Source organism: Odocoileus virginianus, chromosome 11 (assembly GCF_023699985.2).
Source record: "Odocoileus virginianus isolate 20LAN1187 ecotype Illinois chromosome 11, Ovbor_1.2, whole genome shotgun sequence".
Lineage (NCBI taxonomy): Eukaryota > Metazoa > Chordata > Mammalia > Artiodactyla > Cervidae > Odocoileus > Odocoileus virginianus.
The window spans coordinates 21,813,640-21,834,623 of NC_069684.1; the positions used below are offsets into that span (position 1 = coordinate 21,813,640).

Consider the following 20,984-nt stretch of genomic DNA (forward strand, 5'->3'; position numbering starts at 1 on the left):
GTGGACAGATATTGTTAGTATCTACATTTTAAAGATGAGGAAACTCAGAAATTTTCAGTAACTATCTCAAGGCCATAAGGCAGGTAAGTATGGGAGCCAGAGTGTATCTTTTTAAAATTTTTATTTAACAAAAAAATTTTTACAGGACCATTAAAAAAAAAAAAACTTTACTTGGAGTATTTAAAAAACAGCAACATTGCTTTACAATCTTGTGTTAGTTTCTGCTGTACAACAGCTATAAGAATGCACCCTTTTTACTGCCCTCCATGTGCATGTCCCACTTAGACCACCCCCTTTTCACACTGGGACACTTGGAGCCTATACTAGGTTAACGTGGTGCTTGGGCTTAACCAAGAGCACAGTTTGACTGAAAACACTTACTTTGCCTGTTGTTTCGCTATGTTTTGTTTTGCTGATGAAGCAGGGAGGGGTTTCCTTAGATGCAGCAAAACTGGCAAAGGAGACCTGGTGATCTTTACATGTCCATGTGTTGTTGCCTTAGCACAGCATCAGTCCCTGCCATGGAGAGGCATGACTAGGGAGCTGGGCCTATGCATTTTCAAGGATTCTTAATGATATGAGTTTACTGGCGTGCATGGACAAGGAATTCCTACCACGTCTGATCTCACTGACTTTTTGATCTATACTGACGTTAAGAGCCATTCCCACCCTCCAGCCTGGTCGCATCCTCAGGCAGACCATTCCAGCTATGCAGATGTCTCTACAGTTCTAGAATAGAAGTTTTCGACCACACCCAGGGATCTGTTATGTCTACACCATGGTAACCCTGGAACAAGAAGGTCAGTTTAATGCCCTTTGGATCTCTGGACCTTACAGTTTCACTCACGGGTATCCGACAGGGTAAAATGTTTTGATCCTCACTCTGTAGTTCCATGTCCCTTGGAAACTAGGAAGGAATCTGAAAAGGCCCACCGTAGAGGTGTTGGTGATGGAGCTGACCAGTGTGGGGCAAAGAGAGGCAAGCATAAAGAGAGGGTGTATTGGTTGCCATAGCAATCCCAGCAAACACTCAGAGGAGAGTGTGTGGCCCGAGACTTAACGAAGTGCCACTGGGTTTGAGCAGCCGCTGGAATGTCTGAGCAGAGTCTCAGTCCTCCCCACAGAGCCTGGGCCCAGGCCACGACCAAAAACTGCCCTACCTCTCAGGACTCCTCAGGATGAAGACAGCCTGGAAGAGACAAGCTGGCCTCCCAGGTGTGGGTTTTCCTTTCCCCCGGCCACAGACCAGGGGCCTCCCAGAAGAAATTGGGAACTCTCCACAAAGAGCCAAAAGAGACTTGATCTACAAATTATTTTCTTTTCCCCAAAAAACTCTGAGCTGGACATTCTTTCAGGTATGAGCAGGCACTTTGAAAGTTCTTCCCTGCAAAAGTTCACTTCTGTCTGTTCTCTTTGTTGCCTGCCCTTCCCCAAGGTGGTATCCTCACTGTGGGGATGGGCTTGGGATTCCAAAACCCTCACAGCTGGGTCAAGCAGAAGACAGATCCGTGGTGTATGTGAGCGACGGTAATGTGGGTGGCAGTGGGTTGAAGAGGCAAGTCTGCAAAGATGCTGGATCCCTGAGAGACAAGACCACAAGGACAGTGAAGGGCTGGGACTGGCATGACTTGAAAAGCTGGAATTAAGGAGCTCATGAAAGTCTGAGGTCAAGGCAGGGTCTGTCGGAAACCCAGTGATTCAGTGTGGCTTCTCTAACCAAGAGAGTCATAAGAAACCTGATTAAGAATGAGGTAGTGGCCAAGTTATTTATGAGGAAGGCGGTCTGGAGCTCTCCCTAGAGCCCGTAAAAGGTGTTGCAGGAATCTGACTTTGCTTTCACCTCCAGGTCTTACCAGACTCAACCCTTCTCCAGATGCAACTTTTTTCTGTCCCATTTCCTCTTCCCTGAAGCCTTAACTAGCTTAGCAGAAACTCTGGTCTAAGCTATAGCATGAATGGAAACTGGAAGCAAGTGGTGAGATTTTTAAATGCAACTGAAATGCTAATAGAAAGATACTGGGCACTTCAATGGAAAAGAAAGAAGTAAATCCGTTCTCTAATAAATATTTATTATTAATAAGTATTTATTGAGCTCCAGCTGTGCTATGGGAAAGAAACACATGGAGCACTTCACATGCCAAGTGTTTTCAAGGGTTACTAAGGTTACCCTATCGAGTGCTCATATGGCCCTGCAAAGTTCATCCCCACATTATAAATGGGTCCTAAAAGACTCATTGCCTAACATCTTGAATTGTGAGTCCCCACTAGGTTTTCAGTATGAAATCTACCATCTCTGAATGAACAAGATGAATACATAAATGCCTATAATTCCTACCAATGTTCTCTTTGAGACAGTAAAATCTTGATGCCTTCATACCTCCAGAAACTTCGTTTACATCTAGAAGAAACCTTGTTATTCTCCTCAAGCCAACACCCTTGCCTGGAGCTCTCTACTTCATGAAGGTGAATTGTCTAAGATTACAATTAGTATGAGTGGATACACATTGCTTATTTGTGAGTATACTGCCCAGGCAGAGTCCTTGGACATGCTCTGGCATCAACATGACCCTCTAAAATTGAGAATAAATGATGTTGTCTTGCTGACATAGTTTAAACAATTTTTTTCTTCCCTTAATACTTGGAATCAGGGTCACATTTTAACTAATCTGGGGCCTCAAACTGGCACATGACATGGCTTTAAATGAAATTATATTTAAAACATAGCCAGAGGTTCACAGAACACTTAATTGCCTGTGAATATGCAACCCATGTGAGTATATGGGTTGTATGTATGTGTGTGTGTGTGTGTTTGTGAGAGTCGGGGGTGGAATACCCATTAGAATAATTCACATCCTAGGCCAGAAAGTGCATGGAAACCTCAAAAGCCAGCCAATCACCATCTCCACTACTCTGCTTCTTCTTGGTTTCTTCTATGTTTCTTCTATAAGAAGGGTACTTTTATTGATCTTGGGTAATAATACTTACAACCACCATTTTTAGAAGTGCCTCCCTGGAAGGTACTTTGTGCTTATTGTAGTAAATACACATTAAAATTCCTTAAGTTAGGAATTATCATTCCACTTTACAGATGGGAATGTTGAATCTTAAGTCATTAAGTAACTTGCTCAATGTCACTTAACTTCATCTCAGGTCAGGTTGTCTCTTAGATTCTCTTATCATACCTGATCAACAGTTGCTACCTCTTCCTAATCCATGCAGACAGCACATCTAAAACCAAAGAGTGCGTGTCTTAGCTGAGCACACCTCAATGGAAAATTGACTGATGAACCCTGAATTCAATGGTCAACTTGAAAATGAGTCATTTTGATACCACAGACTCACAACACACAGTGTTATGTGTTACCATCACTGCTTGGACTATTGTTAAAGAACAAGTCGAAGCATACTGCCTGAGTGTACACAGACCCACCTGCCCAGCTCCAGCCCCAAACACAACATCTTTTTTCCTTTCGTCTCTCACACTCATAAACATCAGGATTGGGATTCAGTTCAGCAAATTCCAAGGTTCTATTCATGAAGGGCACTGTGTAAGGCAATGTCAGAGATGCAAAACTGAATAAGATAATGTTTCGAGGGTTACCATGTAGAGATGTGAAGTTGTGTCTTGCCCTAGCCTGCCTGGTCCAAGGAGTGAATATGGCCAGAAATCCAGTCTGGGCTACACTTTTCAAGTCATGGTTTCTGACACTGGTTTTCTTTCATTCAGATGAAGGAGTACTTTTTTTTTTTTACTTGTCAGAAATGGTATTGAATAGCTAGTAGAGCTCTGAGTTCATGTGACTTTGAGAGTTTACATTGAATAGGAGGGAAAGATCAGAACAGAACTATCAAAACATCAGTCAATCAGATTGATTATCCTGGGAGGGGACAATAAGATGCCATACACACAGTGTATCTCATCAGATGGGGGAGGAAGAACAACTTCATGATACTGGAGAACCTGAGATGGAACTGGGGAAAGAAGCAGGTTTGGGGCATGTGGAGATGGAGAGAGGCATCCAGGTTAGGGATTAGCACCAGCAGAAGCAGGATCTTCAGGGGCTGGGGGCACATCCTCTTTGATGGTGTGGGGGTAGACGTGAGTAGAGGACCACTAGTTCAGAAGCAGTGGGAAGCCAGTGTCACAGGTTGGCTCTGCTGAGGCTGGTCTGACCCTTCAGAACAGGCAGATACCATGAACTCATTTCCCTGAGTCCCGGGTAATGGGATGAGAACTGTGCTTTAGGGAGAACGATGTTGAAGCCGAGTGCCAGTGGACTGCAGGGGAAGAAGCAGGAGAAGGGACTTGGCTTGGTAATGTTACCATGGCTGTTGGGAAGTTGATGGCAGCCTGAGATGGGATGAGAGGATGGCAGCAGAAAGGAGTTGGATGGATGTGAGAGTTAGGAAAGAGATATGATGGATTATGTGCAGACACAGAGAAATTGGTGAGGAAAACAGTTTCCCTCCGAGTAAAAGCCAGAGTCACTGCCGTGGCTAAGGGGACCCTCTGTGACCACTTCCGATCTCCCATCCCTCTCTGCCCTCACCTTCCTCCCTTGTTCTGTTCTTCTGCAGATACACTAAGTTCTCTCCCACCTCACCCCTGGTGTTGCCTGTTCTGACTCTCCCCTAGGTGTCCATGGACAGCACTCTCACTTCCTGCTGTGGAGAAGCATTCATGGACCTTCCCTATAGACACGAGCACCTCCCTACCCCCAACTACTCCTTATCTCACTGCATCTTAGCTTTCTTTGTAACACTCATTACTGGCCACACACACACACACACACACACACACACAGTGTATTGTCTGTCTCCACCAACTTCTTTCCAAATAAGGAGCTTTGTTTGTTCACTGCTGCATCCCTTGCACTTGGCACAGAATAGTTGCTCAGTAAATATTGATATCACCCACTAGCTGGTGAAGAATCCACCTGCAATGCCAGAGACCTGGGTTCAATCCCTAGGTGGGGAAGATACCCTGGAGAAGGGAAAGATTACCCACTCCAGTATTCTGGCCTGGAGAAATCCATGGACTGTACAGTCCATGGGTTCCTAAAGAGTCGGACATGTTGACTGAACGACTTTCACTTTCAAAGGCAGAACAGTCCAGATACAAAATGTGCAACCCTGAGAGAGAGAGTGAGTTCTTAATAGTAGACTGATTCACAGTTAGGCAGCACAACCCACGGTAGGAAACATTATGTGAATAATTCAGCCTTTTGGAGACCCTTTCAAGCCTGCAAATCTACAGATCCAAGTACTCCCATAAAGGGAGTGTTCTGTTAGAGCACAGAGGGTCAACGCATAGACCCTGGAACCAGGGTCCAAATCCGGGCTCTGCCACTTATTAGCTGTGCCACCCCAGGTGTCTTTGTACTTCTCTGAATACTTCTCCTGTCTTGTTTTTTTAAGTGTTTTTCTGCTCCTCAGTCACTGATTTCTCAGGGTCCCTGTAGCAGGTGACCTGGCAGAGCAGAGACATCAAGAACAGTGTTGAGTTCATGAATATTTCCCAGGACATTTGAAGAAGCTGCAAGAACTCTCTTCCAGATTATTCTAAAGGTTACTGATTTGCTCCCAACAAAAATCATTCCTTGGAAATTGTGTCCTAATACAACTTGGCTCTACTATTCAGAAAGCACTCTGAATGGCACATGTTGAGTTTGTGGTATGGGAACTTTATTGAACTTTGATAACCTTTTGAGAGATTAAAATATTGTGACTTCTATGTGTACTTTTTTTTTTTTTTCACAAAGCAGCTGTCTTCAGAAAGCAGTTCTCACAGGGAGAGGAAAAGCAAATTGATATAACGTGATGTGTATGTGTGTGTGCCTGCTCAGTGGTGTCCAGCTTTTGCAACCCTGTGGACTGTGACCCATCAGGCTATTCTGTCCATGATAGGTAGTCATTAAAAGCCAACACTGTTATTTATTTATTTTCTGCATTTGAATAAGTGACTTTTAGGTGGAAAAAAGCGAAGGAAGCTTGTCTGTATTAAGTTATCCTGAGAAGAAAATTTGATTTAAAGAACATTAGCAAACTGTAATTGGTCTGGACTACCTTTCAGGGCTTGGGGATGTTTTTTATTATACTGATTTGGAATGTTAACTAGATTTGACCTGTAGATCCTTTTAAGAATGGACTTTGCCATTGTCCCAGCAGTTCTTCCTAACACTTGGTAATGTAACCTGAGGATCTAGTGGCGGAATCAAGGGAAAAACAAATAAAAATTGAAGTCATCAACAAATCACTCACACACTTGAAAATAATCATTATTCTCTAATGAGTCTTACTTTGTTCTCAACTCACACACCCAGGGCATGTGTAGGTTTTGTGGGTGTGGATATATATTATAGATATAAGGTTTTCATCACGACCCTTTTTTCTGAGCCAACCACTGGGCAAACTGAAAGGTTAGTGGTAAAGAACCAGTGGTCTTCTTGGGATGACATGAAAAGAGATGACCCAAAGACAGCTTTAGAGGTGACCTGGAGTTATTTGTAAGTGAAAAACCATATCAAACTGCTATATTTAAAATGGAAAACCAACAAGGATCTACTGTATATAGCACAGGGAACTCAGCTCAATGTTATGTGTCAACCTGGATGGGCAGGGAGTTTGGGGGAGAATGTATACAAGTGTATGTATGACTAAGTCTCTATTGTGCACCTGAAACTATCACAACATTGTTAATCGGCCACACTCCGATACAAAATAAAAAGTTTTTTTAAAAACCCACATTGCCCTCTTTCCCATCCTGATCCCCCTCATTATCTGGTTGGCAGGAATCAAAGAGTAGTGAGTCTCCCAGCTGATGGGTGACTCATCATGTCATTTAAGTTTGTCAGTCAATGGAAACCAGTCTTTCTCCAGGACTCTCCCAAGGGAAGCTATTAGGGAGAAGGCAGCCCTGCCAGACGTCTCAGTTCAGCTGGCCTAACTGGCACGTGCAAGGCATCTGCTTATACTCAGGGCCTGGCATGAGCAGAGGGCCCTGGAATGATGCTCTAGAAGGTTTGCTCTCAGTTTTCCTACCACCAGCTACCAAGAAAGCCACTGGGAAACCAACGAGCGCCTTGAAACATAAACAAGCAAAAAGACATTTAACTTTCCCATTCCATTTGGTCAAGTCTGGGTTCACTCTGGGTCTAGTGGGCTGAACTTCATGTTGTGGAAAGTACATCACATTTGGGGACAGAAAACCTGGATTCCTATCCCAACTTGCACTTAGTTATATGAACTTAAATTCTTCAATGGCCTCTCTCATACACAGTTTCTTTATTTGTAAAATGGAAATTTAGAAGAAATTCTTCTGCTTAAGCCATGGGTAGAATAAAGCATATGAAGGTATTTTGCAACCCATGAAGAAAATGTCAGTTGACATAATTTTCACTCTCAAATGTCTGCTTCTAGTTGGACACCCCTCTCTCAAGTTCCAAGCTCACATATCTAACTATCTCTTCCGCAGGACTTCCCAAACAGCTCATAGATATACTGAGATAATTGCCCAGCCCTTCTGGCAGCCAGGTGGTATGCAGCAGGGCCAGAGACCTTGGCAAGCTGTCCCCAGGTGCAGAAACCTCCCCCAGCTTGCTAAACACTGCTTTATGTGAAAATTCCAACTAATTATCTATCTGGCTTTTAAACTGATTTTATCAAAAAGCAAATACATTCTCTTTCTTCAAAATCTTCCTCCTCCTAACTTCCCTTTTCTGCCAGTGAGGATAATCCTTATGGGTAAAAAGAGAATGCAGAGACATCGTCTTTGACACTTCTCTCCACTTCTACCCTTTCCCATCCTATGAACCATCAATTTTCCTTTTCTTTTTTATGTCTTGGGGTCTCACAGAACCAAGCTTGACTCTTGGCATATGACCATAAACAATTTTCTTTACTCCGACCCTTGATGTCCACATCTGTGAAATGAAACAATGGAAGTTGTAGATCTGTCTGTGAGGATTAAATAAGCTTGGGCTTGCCACATGTGGGGCACATGTGAGCTGAATTCTGCCTTCTAGCTAAGTTAGATGTCCCGGAGATATTCACTGTCTCCCAGCCTTTTCTTTTCCTACCTCTATAGTGTTATCCCTCTTCTTCACTTTGCCTGAACTCTTCATGTCCCCGTCCCATTTCTGCCTGTCAAGCTCATGTGTATCCCTCATGGACCATCTTTCAAATACTTCTTCCCTTTGGCATCCAGGAGTGACGCTACTTCCCCTGAACTGTAAATGATTCTTGCATTTTATTCCTATAACTCATGAGGCACTTAACATGACTACTGTGTACTCTGCTTTTGTATATGTCATCTCTTCTTGTAAACATTTGTGTTTATCTTCCTTACGCATACCATTTACTTAATAAATAGTTTTTAAGTGACTGAAAGAACTCATCAATCAACTGATCAATGATGGATGTCCGGGCCTGGTATGAGTAAATGAAAAACAATTTGGAAGTGATGAAATGATTTAAACAAAGAATAAGACACATCCTATTTAGTGTGCTGATTTTTTTTTAATGAACATCTTATAATCTTACAAAATATCTGGCTGTAGCTGTTTTACATTACAATACAGTAGATCAGCTCCTTTCACTGTGTTCCCAATCAAACCATCCCTTTGGAGTGCTAATCAATGCACTCAATAGTGATCTCACAGAGGAGAGGACGTGCCAAACCCAATGCCTTGTAATGGAGGGAAGAAGAGGAGAGAATCAAGAATAGCTCTTTACTTTCATATACAGGTTTGCCAGCTGACAGTTCTCACTCTGTCCTCTCATCTTTCTGGTTGGAGGCTGTCATACTAATTGCCAGAATCATCCAGCCCTGGGCAACCTGGACCCCAGAGCTCCTAGTCACTAGGAAAAAGAGGAAGCTGAGAAGTGATTTTGGAACAGGGAAATGGAGGGAAGCGCCTCTGGGAGAGGCTCTCTGTGATTCCATGAATGGGGAGAAGCAGCAGAATGCAGACCACCATGTGGACTGAGTGTGAGCTGACATCCACTGGGGATCTGTGACTGTGGCATCTCAGACCTTCAACTTTATTGTGACTGGAGGAGCTCAAAACACTAGGCTCCAGGGGAAAAGGCTGGAAGAACCTGCTGTTTCTGAATGGCCAGGGCTGACTCAGGCTGTAGTCTAAAAGGCTCTCCACCCCCCCCTCCAGATCCCTCCTCTCACCTTCCTAGGGCAGTGATGGAGAGCAGGTGCTGCCAACAGAGACTAAATTTGCTTTAAAATGAAGTACAAAAGAGAAATGTTCTCATGGTTACTCCTGTGGGGAGACTGAGGCCAGACCCACACCATCATGAACCACAGGTTCCACATTCCCATGGTGGGGGTGGGTAGCAATGGGGGCTGTAACCTTCTTGAGCTGGGCAATGCCCAGGATAACTCTCCTGCTACCTCAGCCTCAGACATGGCAGGATTCCCCCTGTATGGAGTTTGACATGTTTCAGGAAATTTGGATAGATTTTACAACTGTTTTAAAATGAAGAATTGAAACTTGTCTACTCTCCTTTTCCATACGGATGCCTATCAGAATCCCAGAAATAAATATTCTCTTCTTGAGAGCATTAAATGTGAAGCCAGATAAGGAAGAGTAGGTATCTAGACTATTGTTTCTGTTATGGCTGGGAATACAGAGGACAAGAGGATTTCGGACGGGCAGCCTCTGGCTCTTTACCTTCCCCCATGATTCTGCCACCCTCCTTTTAGATCCTCATAGATAAATCTGTGTATATCCCCTTCTTTTTATTCCATTCCAGAATGTTGTTCTTTTCCTACATGAAGTCGGCTCAAGATGGAGGGGGAAGATAATAATTCCTTGTTTCTATGTGCACAGCCAAGGCTTCAGTGTTGATGGGAAGAGTAGAAAACTGTGGTTGGAGGCAAAGAGCAGGTGATCCAGAGAGACCAAGGCTACGTTTGAATATTTGCCTGTTCTTCCTTTCCTGAGATGATAAGCTGGGGTGTTGAAAAAGAAACTAGCTCCTTACTCTCTTTCTCCAAGGCCTACTCCATCCATCATTACTCCCCCAAAAACAGCTGCAATAGACCACATGCAGAAAGAGTCAGCCCAGGCTGTAGACAGAGACAGGTTAACATGGTCACTTCACACACTGTCCATCTATTGAGCAAGAAAGGATCACATTGACAAAACGGACTCTAAATAGTTGAAATTCTTCTCTCTCCCCACAGAGTGTCACCCTTGCTCCATGTATTTTCAGAACTCACTCAATGGGAGCTCTCTGGGACACAGATTTGACACAAAGCACTTGAATAGATTTTATCTCCCATTCTGCATTGTTCGGAGGATCCCCTGTGGTGTGCTGTGGAGACCTGAAACAAAATTGAGTCTCCTTGACTGATTTTGTCCTCCAGTCCTGGGCTCTAATTGACCCCAGTGTCTACCCTGTGAATGGCCTCTGTCAGCTCCTTCATCCCTGCCTATTCTTCCATCTACTCTCACCTTTCCCTCATGTCATTTCCTTGACATTTTCTCCCCCAGTAAGTCATGTGGCCACATGGCTGTGAATGATGGCTAGGCTCAGGGACTTAGAAGAAGAGAGACCACAGACCAAGTATGCGGAAAGCATGGGTTCCTGTAATCCTGGTGACAGGAAAGTGAGCCTGCATACAGACTTGTTGACTGGCCAAGAGCCACCCTTGGAACAGGCACCTGTGGAAGTGCAAAAACCCTGGGCCTCACCAACTGCAATGACGAGTTCTGAGAAGTGAAGAGAAGTACTTTTTGGATGGATACTCAAGAATCGTAGTCTAGTTTTCCTGGACCCCTCACCAATGGATACCCCCACCCACATTTCCATGCCCCTTAGCATTATCATTCCAAGCCCCTATCTCCTCAAACTGGGCCCAGCTCTCAGATCATAAAAAGATGATTAGCTGACATGTGACCATCAAAAACTCCATCCAGTCTCTCTCTTTGCTTCCCCAGTTCTCTCTCAACCTGCTAATCCCTATGAATAGAAAGATGGTAGAAGAACTCAGTCCTCAAACCCTCAGCATTCATTTTGGATGTGAACTTCACAGCAGCATGTGTGGAACAATGGATAATTTTTAGCTTAGTAGACAGCAAAAAATATAATATATATAATATATTTATATCATTATGTTTAAATACTTATAAAGAATTAATAACTAACCTCATTATTACTAAGGGAGACTACACAAAGAAAGGGAGAGAGCCAGTTTCGATTAGATGAGCCCTGAAAGATGGCAATCCATTCAAAATGGGTATTAACAGAGTGTCCCTGGCAACTGCTCTTATAGTGTTTTGGTATTGTTTTACAAGTTGGGTGGGGCTGAATAGTTGGCAGGGTGCAGAGTAGGGAGCAGGGCAAGAGTTGAGGGTGGGATTGGATAGAATATAAATGGGGGGAGGAGGGCTCTTGTATATCTATCATATTTCTCTTTCCATTTTAAATCAACTGCCTTTTTGAAGAAACTTTTGCCTATGATTCTTCCTTACTTGGGATACTTAATACAATAGTTGGCACCTATAAATGTCCTCTTGCTTTAAGATCCTTCATGTTCTTCTTCCTTCCTTTATGCCCTTTCTTGTTCACTCATCTTTTCTTTCCTTTTGTGGAGGCCCCTCTTTCTTACTGCCTCCAGGGAAGTGGAAGGAGGGGCTTGATCCTACAGTTACTGGTTTTCTTCAGCCTTGGGGTCTCGGCAGGTGCATTCATCCAGATCACAGTCAGCAGCAAATGGAATGACCTAAGGGAAAGCAAAGAGAAGTTGAAATCACCCATTTTTGCACCAAGCTTCACACTTTCAACCAGCCTTTGCTTTTCTCGCTTGGTCCCAGAGGAAGTGTTGGATAGCAGGTCAGTGTTACAGAACTGAAATTAACACTCAGTTCTTTCACTTACACACCATGTCTCCTTAGGTAAGGTAAACCTTGTTTCACTTTCTTTACATATAAAGTGAGAGGACAACAGCATCTACCTCAGAGGGTGTTTGGATGGTTTCAATAAGATGTTGGATATGAAAAACATATTTCTACGTACCTCTAACACCTGTTACTTAGTAACTTCTAATGTTACCACTAACACTTTCACAAAATCCCTGTAAAGTAGGTAAGATGAATGCTAGTGTTTTTTTTCTTAGAGAGAAGGTCAAGAGAGGTAGGGTGCCTTAACTCAAGGTCATGACACTACTACCTAGAAAACCAAGACTCTATAACCTAGCTCTATGTTTTCTACTCCCTTGGTGTTCTTGGGGCCATAGGGTCATCGCTGCTATTTTCATAAGCTTGAGGTTTTGCCCTTCTTGAACCCAGAATATACTTAGGTTTGGTGAAACAATGCATCTCTCTACTGATTGTTTGTGGCTAGATTGCCTTCCTGCCATGTGATTATCCCTCCTCCAGGCTAGAGATGGCCCAGCAACATTTTCTCTCTTCCTGTTTGCACTGCTACCAACAGATAACCATACATTTTGAGTGTCCATAATTAGCTTCAGAGAGAAGTGGGTGTTTAGGAGACATGATATAAAAGTGACAAAGATTCTGCTCTTTGGGCATGGATGAAACAAAAATAGATCAGGGTATCATTTAATAGTCCAAGTGCACTGAAGAGACAGTGTCGGTGACTAGGCAGAGAATGGGTGGTGGGGTTTGAGGAAATTTCCCAGCATATTTTCACATATGAATTAACAAATTTAAGAGTCAACAAGGGTGAAATGATTTTTCTATCTCTCATGTGTATACTGGCCACAGTCACTGAAATCCATTCAAGGCAAATCCTAGAACTAAGAATGTGAGATGGAGACAAGGAGATTGCTTTCTTCTCAAGTGGTTATGCCTTCCTGGGTAGAAAAGGGACCCATGACCAGTTACTTTCTTCAAGTGAGACTAAGAACTAGTTGGTATGATTTCTTACTTGCAATCCAACCTGGATCTCTTTCTCATAGTTTGGGATTTAATGGATTTTAGAGCAAACTCAACAATGACACAATGAGTTCTTGATTTTTCTGCACTAAATAAGTTAATTCATGTCAGCATTGAGAACAATGCCTAGCACAGAGTGAGTCATCAGTAAATATTATCCCTTGGAAGGAGTATTCGGGTCTGTGTACAGGTAATCATGTAGGTGTGACTTTATTATGGAGATGCATACAAGGAAGAAAACATTATTTCTTGTATATTTCTGATTCATCAAATCAGCCAACTAGCATCAAATATCTTTGGAATTCTTTGGTTTTCATTCATATTATTCCAAGTTTTCAGCCTACTCTACTTTATATGTTTAGCTTGAGCATATCTTCTAATTTTATAAAGCCCAGAGCAACAGCATAAATGGAGAAAAGAACTACTGCTTAGGATACAGTCTGGGGAATGTTCCAGGGAGCTTGTGATGGTTGCTCAACAAATACCTGCAATATGCTTGCTACATACTTCATAGGATTTTTAATTTAGCTATGAAGATTTAATAATAAATGGAGACATTTAAAGCACTAGGTAGGAAGCCCTGCTTTGAAGTAGGAAATGGTAGCCCACTCCAGTGTCCTTGCCTGAAAACTCCCATGGACAGAAGAGCCTGGCAGGCTACCATCCATGGGGTTGCAAAGAATCAGATATGACTGAGAGGTTGAGGATGCACAGATACCACTTCATGGGTAACCCTGCCTCCCCAAGGAGTGGAAGCCATTATTCTCTGCTCATAGAGACATTTCCTGGACAATAATAAGCAGGTGTGAATCTCTGAGGAGCAGAAGCACGGCTTTTCTGAATCAGTTGCAGGACTGACAGTGAGAGAAGTAGTGTTTTCTAACAACTTATCCTAAAATTACAGTCCTTCATCCTGTCACTGTAGAGGCTCCCATGTTTGCTCGTTATCATTCTGTCTTCTGGACTGTTGAAGAAAAACCATGATGCACCACGAAGCAGAAGCAGAGCTAGCTGAAGTCCCTGCCTGTTTCTGGGGCTACTACCCTCTCCTCCCACACCCAGGTGCCCTCACTTACCTTCTTGGAGGAGAGTGTAGAAGAGCAGCAGTCTCCCCCATCGTAGTGGCAGTAGGCCCGGTTGTTGATGGTGTCACACCAACCATCTGCTTGGAAAGGCTGGTAAACAGGTGGCAGGTCAGTGTCTTAAGTACAACTTCACTCTGCTTCACCCTTTTCTCCCACTCACCCCACCTCAAAATAATCCACAGAAATCAAGATACATTATTATGGGATAACATTAAAAGGGCAGGGTCAAAATGGACCCAACATACTCAAGAAGTTGAAAAGTCTCAAGATAAGACCCTTGGATCTAAGGAATTGACAAATTTCACACCTAGTATCCGTTCCTGGCCTATTCTAGGGTCCAGAATGGTTCACTGAATTTTTTTTTATCAACTTTTTCACCTTCTTGTAATAGTAGGTCTTTATATCATATGGGTTACAGAATAGTTTCACATACAAGAAAATTAAAAAAAAATATTTTCACATGTGTTAACTCTGTTGGTCATCAAGAAAAGCTGTGCATCAGGAAAATTTGGCTTTAAAAGTCCCATTTCATCAGTGAGGAAATGGAGATAGAGATGGCAAAAATCACCCCAGGTCACATAGCTAGGGTCAAGTAGAATTTGGGATTAAAAGTCATGTATCTTGACTTTTTGCTGCTTTTTGAACCATAAAGAAGGCTGAGCACTGAAGAACTGATGCTTTCAAACTGTGGTGCTGGAGAAGACTCTTGAGTCCCTTGGACAGCAAGGAGATCAAGCCAGTCAATCCTAAAGGAAATCAACCCTGAATAGTCATTGGAAGGACTGATGCTGAAGCTCCAATACTTTGACCACCTTATGCAAAGAGCTGACTCATTGGAAAAGACCCTGATGCTGGGAAAGACTGAATGCAGGAGGAGAAGGGGATGACAGAGGATGAGATGGTTGGATGGCATCACTGACTCAATGCACATGAGTTTGAGCAAACTCATAGATAGTGATGGACAGGGAAGTCTGGCGTGCTCCAGTCCATAGGGTCACAAAGAGTTGGACACAACTGAGTGAATGAACAACAACACAGATTAAGAACCATAACTTCCACCTCTTCTTCTGGTATTCCTACGTAGAGACCCAATTCTGGGTTGCTATATTGACTCGAATGATGTCTGTCCAGAGTGCAATGGCCCTAGGGTTTGGTATACCAGTGCTGGAACACAAGTCATCCCACTTGTGCAGCTACTTCATGCACAGCAGCTAGACACAGGGTTAGAGCAGAGTAAGCCAAACGGTTTCCATCTACTCCTGTTACTGCTACAAGTTAACAGAAACCAAAATGGGAAAGGGGCCCAGGCCAAACCAGAGTTAATGGAGTGTTTCACCCCCAAAGGGAATGTATGATAAGAACAGCAACCAGCGGTTACAAAATTGCTCAGCAGCCCAATGCATCGTTTCTCTAGAACCACTCCTGGAAGGAAACAGTGTCCCGCAGCATCCTGGAAGGCACACCAGCCAACCCAGCCCACCTACTCAATCACATCAGCTGCTCCCCATCCTGAGTGGATACATAATTGTGAAGCTCAGGAAACATCTCCTGATCAAACTCTTGGGGCCACAGACGGTCAGTAGACTCTTGAATCCTGAGGCCACCTTTCAGTTCCCACGTTCAAATCACTTTCTCTTCCCTCACCCTCCTTAAAGGTCAAATAGAATGACTGTTCCCTATTTCACTGTGTTTTGATGAGATAGATCACTAAACTTAAAAAAAAAAGCCATTAAATAATTTTCAGCAATTGCGTTACATCAGAACAAGTTCATCCAAGTGATTACTTCAATGTTTTGACTTATTCTATGGGGTCCAGAGGTCACTGGAACACCATTCCAGATGTATACCAGTTTGCCAGCCTCTGAGAAGCTGCTACTTTTGGGGGGGACCTCAACAGCTGTCGGACAGCTGCACAGCAATGTCAGCTGAGAGTGGGAAGTGAAAATGAATTCTGTTCTCAACACAGGCCTCCCTGGGATAAAAGACAAAGATTCTGAGATGAGCATTTGTCTTCAATGCTGGAGCCCGTTGCTCTGGCTCTGGAGAACTTGGAATAACTATACAATGAGTGCTTGAATCTACAATTACAGCCAAATAAGAGGAGTCAAAATGCAACTAGCCACACCCTTAACACCTATAGATGCCCCGGGTTCTCCTGGGAGGACCAAGTTTATCCCACTGAGATTCCCCCAGATTTTTTTTTTTCTTTTTTGTGTGTTTGGAGTATATTTTCCTCATCTAACACTGCATCTGTTACTTCTCCTCCAACCTTGACTGACTCACTGGCAAAACTTAATCTGTTCCTTCTTTCTCTTTCATGTAATTGTCTATAAAAATCCAAAGAGCACCCAAAATACTTTTCCCACATTATAAAGGCATGGGCTTCAATATGGAGGATTAAAGGGAGATCTGAAAAAGATCTTCCTTTTCATAAGAACAACTTAGACATTTGAATAGATTAATAAGGATCCTTTGGAGTCTTTCTTTCCAATCTCTTCCCCAAGGATGGCCTCTCTCATCTCAAGAGCATTAGGGAAGATGTGTTGAAAAGAGCAGAAATGGTCTAGGTCTAGGTTCTGCAGATCCCACTGGACAACAATGGCTATAGCCTGGACATGATTTATAAAAACTGCTTCTTTTATATTCTTAAAGGTCATCTGGGACGAGAAGGGAATTTATAAAAAAAGGAGCATAAATACAAAGAAAAGGTTGGAAAGACCCAAGTATTTAATTTACTGTATACCTATTAGAATTAATTGTTCCTCCCCTAACCTGCCAAAAAACAACTACTCCACCCTAAACAAACAGAGTCTCCTATGGCAACATGTGCCTGGGAAGCTTGACAGCTTGAGTCCAAAATTACAATGGAAAAAATAGGAAGGGAAAAATGCCTAATTGATCCAAAGTTTTTAAAGTATCTGAAGACTGGATGTAGACTGGGAGACGTAAATCACAATAACTGAAAGCTGTCTGATTTGGGACGTCACTGTTCCCCACAGGAAGCTTCCTCAAGGGAGGCTACAGGATCGGTTTCTCTGCACATCGCGTTCGTAGGTGAAATCTTCATTACTCACACATGCACTTCACTTTCCTGTATCATCACAGTGTTCCACACAAGTGAATTTTTCAAATACCTAAAGCTTATTTCTTTAAGAGCCACTTTTAATTTTTATTTTAACCATTTTCACAGAAGGAAAAAAAAAACCTTTATAAAATTCCAGTTTCTATGTCTTTTGATAAAGTAGAGAATACAAAGACATTAACTTGAATATTTTTCATTTTTACTCACACGGAAGCTCTTTGCATTGGGATATTTACTTCTTTACTAAATGAACTTCCTTCAACATACACACAACACCACACACACACACACACACACACACACACACACACACATCCTCATGGGTCTAGTTTTGTAGAATCAACCTAAAGTAAATACCTAAATCTGAGAGAGAGGCTAAGTTGCTCTTCTTATGATATATGAGTTTGATGATACCCACAGGAAAGCTTTTGTTGCTGTTGGCTGTGTTCCAGTCAGATCAAGTGGCCATATAAATGACTGCATCAGTGATGCAATACAGAAAGGAAAGGCTGTCAGTCTGTCCTGTCCCTATGACTTGACTTCTCAAGAGTAAAGATAATTTCTTCTTTATATTATATTGTCTGGTGATGTTTTCTGTTTAAATTGCTCTGGGGAGTTAGGTATGGGAATGGTAGCTCTATCTGTTGCCTATGGAATAGTCATTCATTCAATCACTCAACATTTATTCCACACCTATTTGTGCCAGTCATTGCTATGGGGATACAGAGAGAAATAAAACAGGGCTCCAGTACTCAAGAAGACTCCCATTAGCTGCTGCTGCTGCTGCTAATGAGCTAGCATAGAGATACAGACAGAAGAGAAGTACCTAATTCAGATTTGGGGTGGATGAGAGCAGGGGAAGGATTGTATGAGCTTTCAGGGGCTGGCGCTACTCCATCTAACCCTTGTGAAGAAAGAGCTTAGCGCTGGATGATGCAGAGGGGCCGGAGAAAACTGTGCAAGTGAAAGGCGAGGCTGAAAATAGAGAGGTAGGTGGTCCCAGATGGCTTCTCACAGAGCCCAGTGTCAGGAAGAGTGCCATACATTTAAACTTTGACTGATTGGCTGATAATACCCCTATTCTGTGAATTAGATTAAGAACACTTTTCCTCTACAGCATGCAATGGAACACATGGCCTCACTGATGTTTTAGAAAGGTTAGTTTTGGACTTAAGACCTTCTGCTCTGCTAACTGAAAGATTGAGATCTTAGCCAAAAATGATTATACCCCCAAAGGTAAAGGCTGGGAGAGAAGCCTTTGTATTTGTATCTTAAGAGGTGTCTTACAATAGGACAAGATGCTAATCATATTTTTACATGCCTAACACTATTTTCCTTCTCCTACATCATTTCCCATCAAAACTTTCTCATTTTGTGAATGACAAATCAGACCCACACCCATTTCTCCATATTGATTAGGCTGCATCAGGCCAAAACAAGCCTTCTTCCAAGGCAGCTGTGGTACCACACCCACTGAAGTCCGTGCAGCAGATGGAAGCTCTCTGATTCTCCAATGAATGGTGATCTCCAGCCTCATTCTTTCAGCCGTTGGATCTGCCCACGTGTCCATGCTGCCTGGGTTTCACTGCAAGGCCTCTCAGAATCTCAGGGGCAAAATCCAAGAGATCTTTGAGCCCCCTCAGGGACTCTTAATGACCACAACACTACTTTCTTTTTCTTTAAAAAGACCACCGATACATAAAATTCCAAGGCTGATAGATCCCTGAAGACTATTTGGTACAAAACTCTCACTTTACAGATGATGAAATGGCCCTTTAATAAGGTGAAATGTCTTGTTTGCAAGGCTAGATATGGCAATCCTGGGAAGAGAGCCCAAATTTCTTTGTTTCTTGATATTCTTTCTACTAAACCATGCTACCACCATTTGATTGTTTCATTAATCTTTTCATTTTGGGGGAATACAAAGTAACTTAAATTCCTTTGGCACCTCTACAAGAAGCGCTTAGTTGTAGTAACATTGATAATGAAGTGAACTCAGCGATCTAATCCAGAAACCAGGAAAGGGTCATACATATACTCTCAATTCTCCTGGGCCCTCACAATCTCACTTCTGTTTTTCTCAGTTGCAGGATAAAGGTTTGTGCCAATAAGTAACCTGGTACTATAGCTCCTTCTGATCTTGGGGCTCAATTGGCCCGTTTCCCTAGAGCTGATTCTGCCAGGAGGAAGCAGTGCTGAGCTCTCATCTCATCAGCAGATACCTGCCAACTGGAAACATTGATTTATGGACCCTAGAAATGTAATCAAATCTCGCTGTTCTTCAAAATCAGATTCCCTGGGGATTCCCAGTCTTTTGCAGGATCCTCAGGTTGGGAAGTTTGATGTGGGGCCTAGAACCTTCACAACACTGTGAGAACTTCTTTGGTATTATTATTCTCCAGTTTGTGGGTTACCCACCCAGCAACTTCAAGCTGTGTTTCAGCAGTATGTGAACCAAGAATTTCCAGATGTACAAGCTGGATTTAGAAAAGGCAGAGGAACCAGAGATCAAATTGCCAACATCCACTGGATCATAGAAAAGGCAAGGGAATTCCAGAAAAACATCTACTTCTGCTTCATTGACTACGCTAAAGCCTTTGACTGTGTGGATCACAATAAACTGTGGAAAACTCTTCAAGAGATGGGAATATCAGACCATCTTACCTGTCTCCTGAGAAACTTGTATGCAGGTGAAAAAGCAACAATTAGAATTAGACATGGAACAATGGACTGGTTCAAAATTGGGAAAGGAGTACATCAAGGCTGTATATATGCATATATACTCTGTATATGTGCAAAGGACATCAAGTGAAATGCCAGATGAATCACAAGCTGGAATCAAAACTGCTAGAAGCAGTATCAACAACCTCAGATATGCAGATGATACCGCTCTAATGGAGAAAGAGGAACTAAAGAGCCTCTTGATGTGGGTGAAAGAGGGGAGTGAAAAAGTTGGCTTAAAACTCAATATTAAAAAAAAAAAAATAAGACCATAACATCTGACCCATAACTTCATGGAAAATAGATAGGAAAAAAATGGAAACAGTGATAGATATTATTTTCTTGGGCTCCAAAATCATTGCAGACAGTAACTGCAGCCACAAAATTCAAAGATGCTTGCTTCTTGGAAGGAAAGCTATCACAAACCTAGATAGTGTGTATTAAAAAGCAGAGTCATTACTTTGATGACAAAGGTCCGTATAGTCAAAGATATGGCTTTTTCATTAGTCATGTATGAATATGAGAGTTGGACCATAAAGAAGACTGAACACTGAAGAAATGATGTTTTTGAATTGTAGTCCTAGAGAAGACTCTTGAGAGTCCCTTGGACAGCAAGGATATCAAACCAGTCAATCCTAAAGGAAATCAACCCTGAATATTTATTGGAAGGACTGATGCTGAAGCTGAAGCTCCAATACTTTGGCCACCTGGGTGAAGAGCTGACTCATTGGAAAAGACTCTGATAATGGAAAAGATTGAGGGCAGGAGGAAAAGTGGGCAACAGAGGATGAGATGGTTGGATAGCATCACTAACTCAATGGACATGAGTTTGAGCAAACTCCAGGAGATAGTGAAGGACAAGGATGCCTGGCATGCTGCAGTCCATGGGGTCACAAAGAGTTGGACATGGCTTAGCAACTGAACAACAACAATAAGGATGATAAAGTCAGGCATTTTCTGCTTACTGTAGTCATCTGAGGAAAAGAGGGAATGAAATCATTCCACTCCTCCCGTGTTCACCCCTTGGGGTGGGAGGGTGCCGGTGATCTCACATTCGTGGGTTTGCAGCAATCTTCTTGGAAAATTAAAATTCAAATTGACAGATATCCTGAGACGGATTGTGCAGGAAGAATTTCTTAGATACAATGTCCTCTGGAAAATCTCATCTGGTGTCCTAGA

At 42.6% G+C, this 20,984-nt stretch overlaps 1 protein-coding gene and 1 long non-coding RNA gene across 2 annotated transcripts in view; one reads left to right on the top strand and one right to left on the bottom strand.

The window, feature by feature from the left end:
- The first annotated feature begins 635 nt into the window (after positions 1-635).
- On the top strand, positions 636-5,734 carry LOC139037455 (uncharacterized). The gene is made up of 2 exons (XR_011490288.1): positions 636-1,355; positions 2,384-5,734. It is a non-coding gene; the product is annotated as an uncharacterized lncRNA (long non-coding RNA).
- Positions 5,735-8,509: 2,775 nt separating this feature from the next.
- The window catches only part of PAPPA2 (pappalysin 2), a 289,437-nt gene continuing 276,962 nt past the window's right edge, over positions 8,510-20,984 (bottom strand). The window contains exons 21-22 of the mRNA XM_020879747.2: positions 13,994-14,092; positions 8,510-11,743 (exon numbers count right to left, since the gene is read on the bottom strand). Of these exons, the coding sequence (XP_020735406.2) occupies positions 11,669-11,743; positions 13,994-14,092 (174 nt within the window). The 3' untranslated portion in view covers positions 8,510-11,668. The remainder of the gene's footprint in view (positions 11,744-13,993; positions 14,093-20,984) is intronic.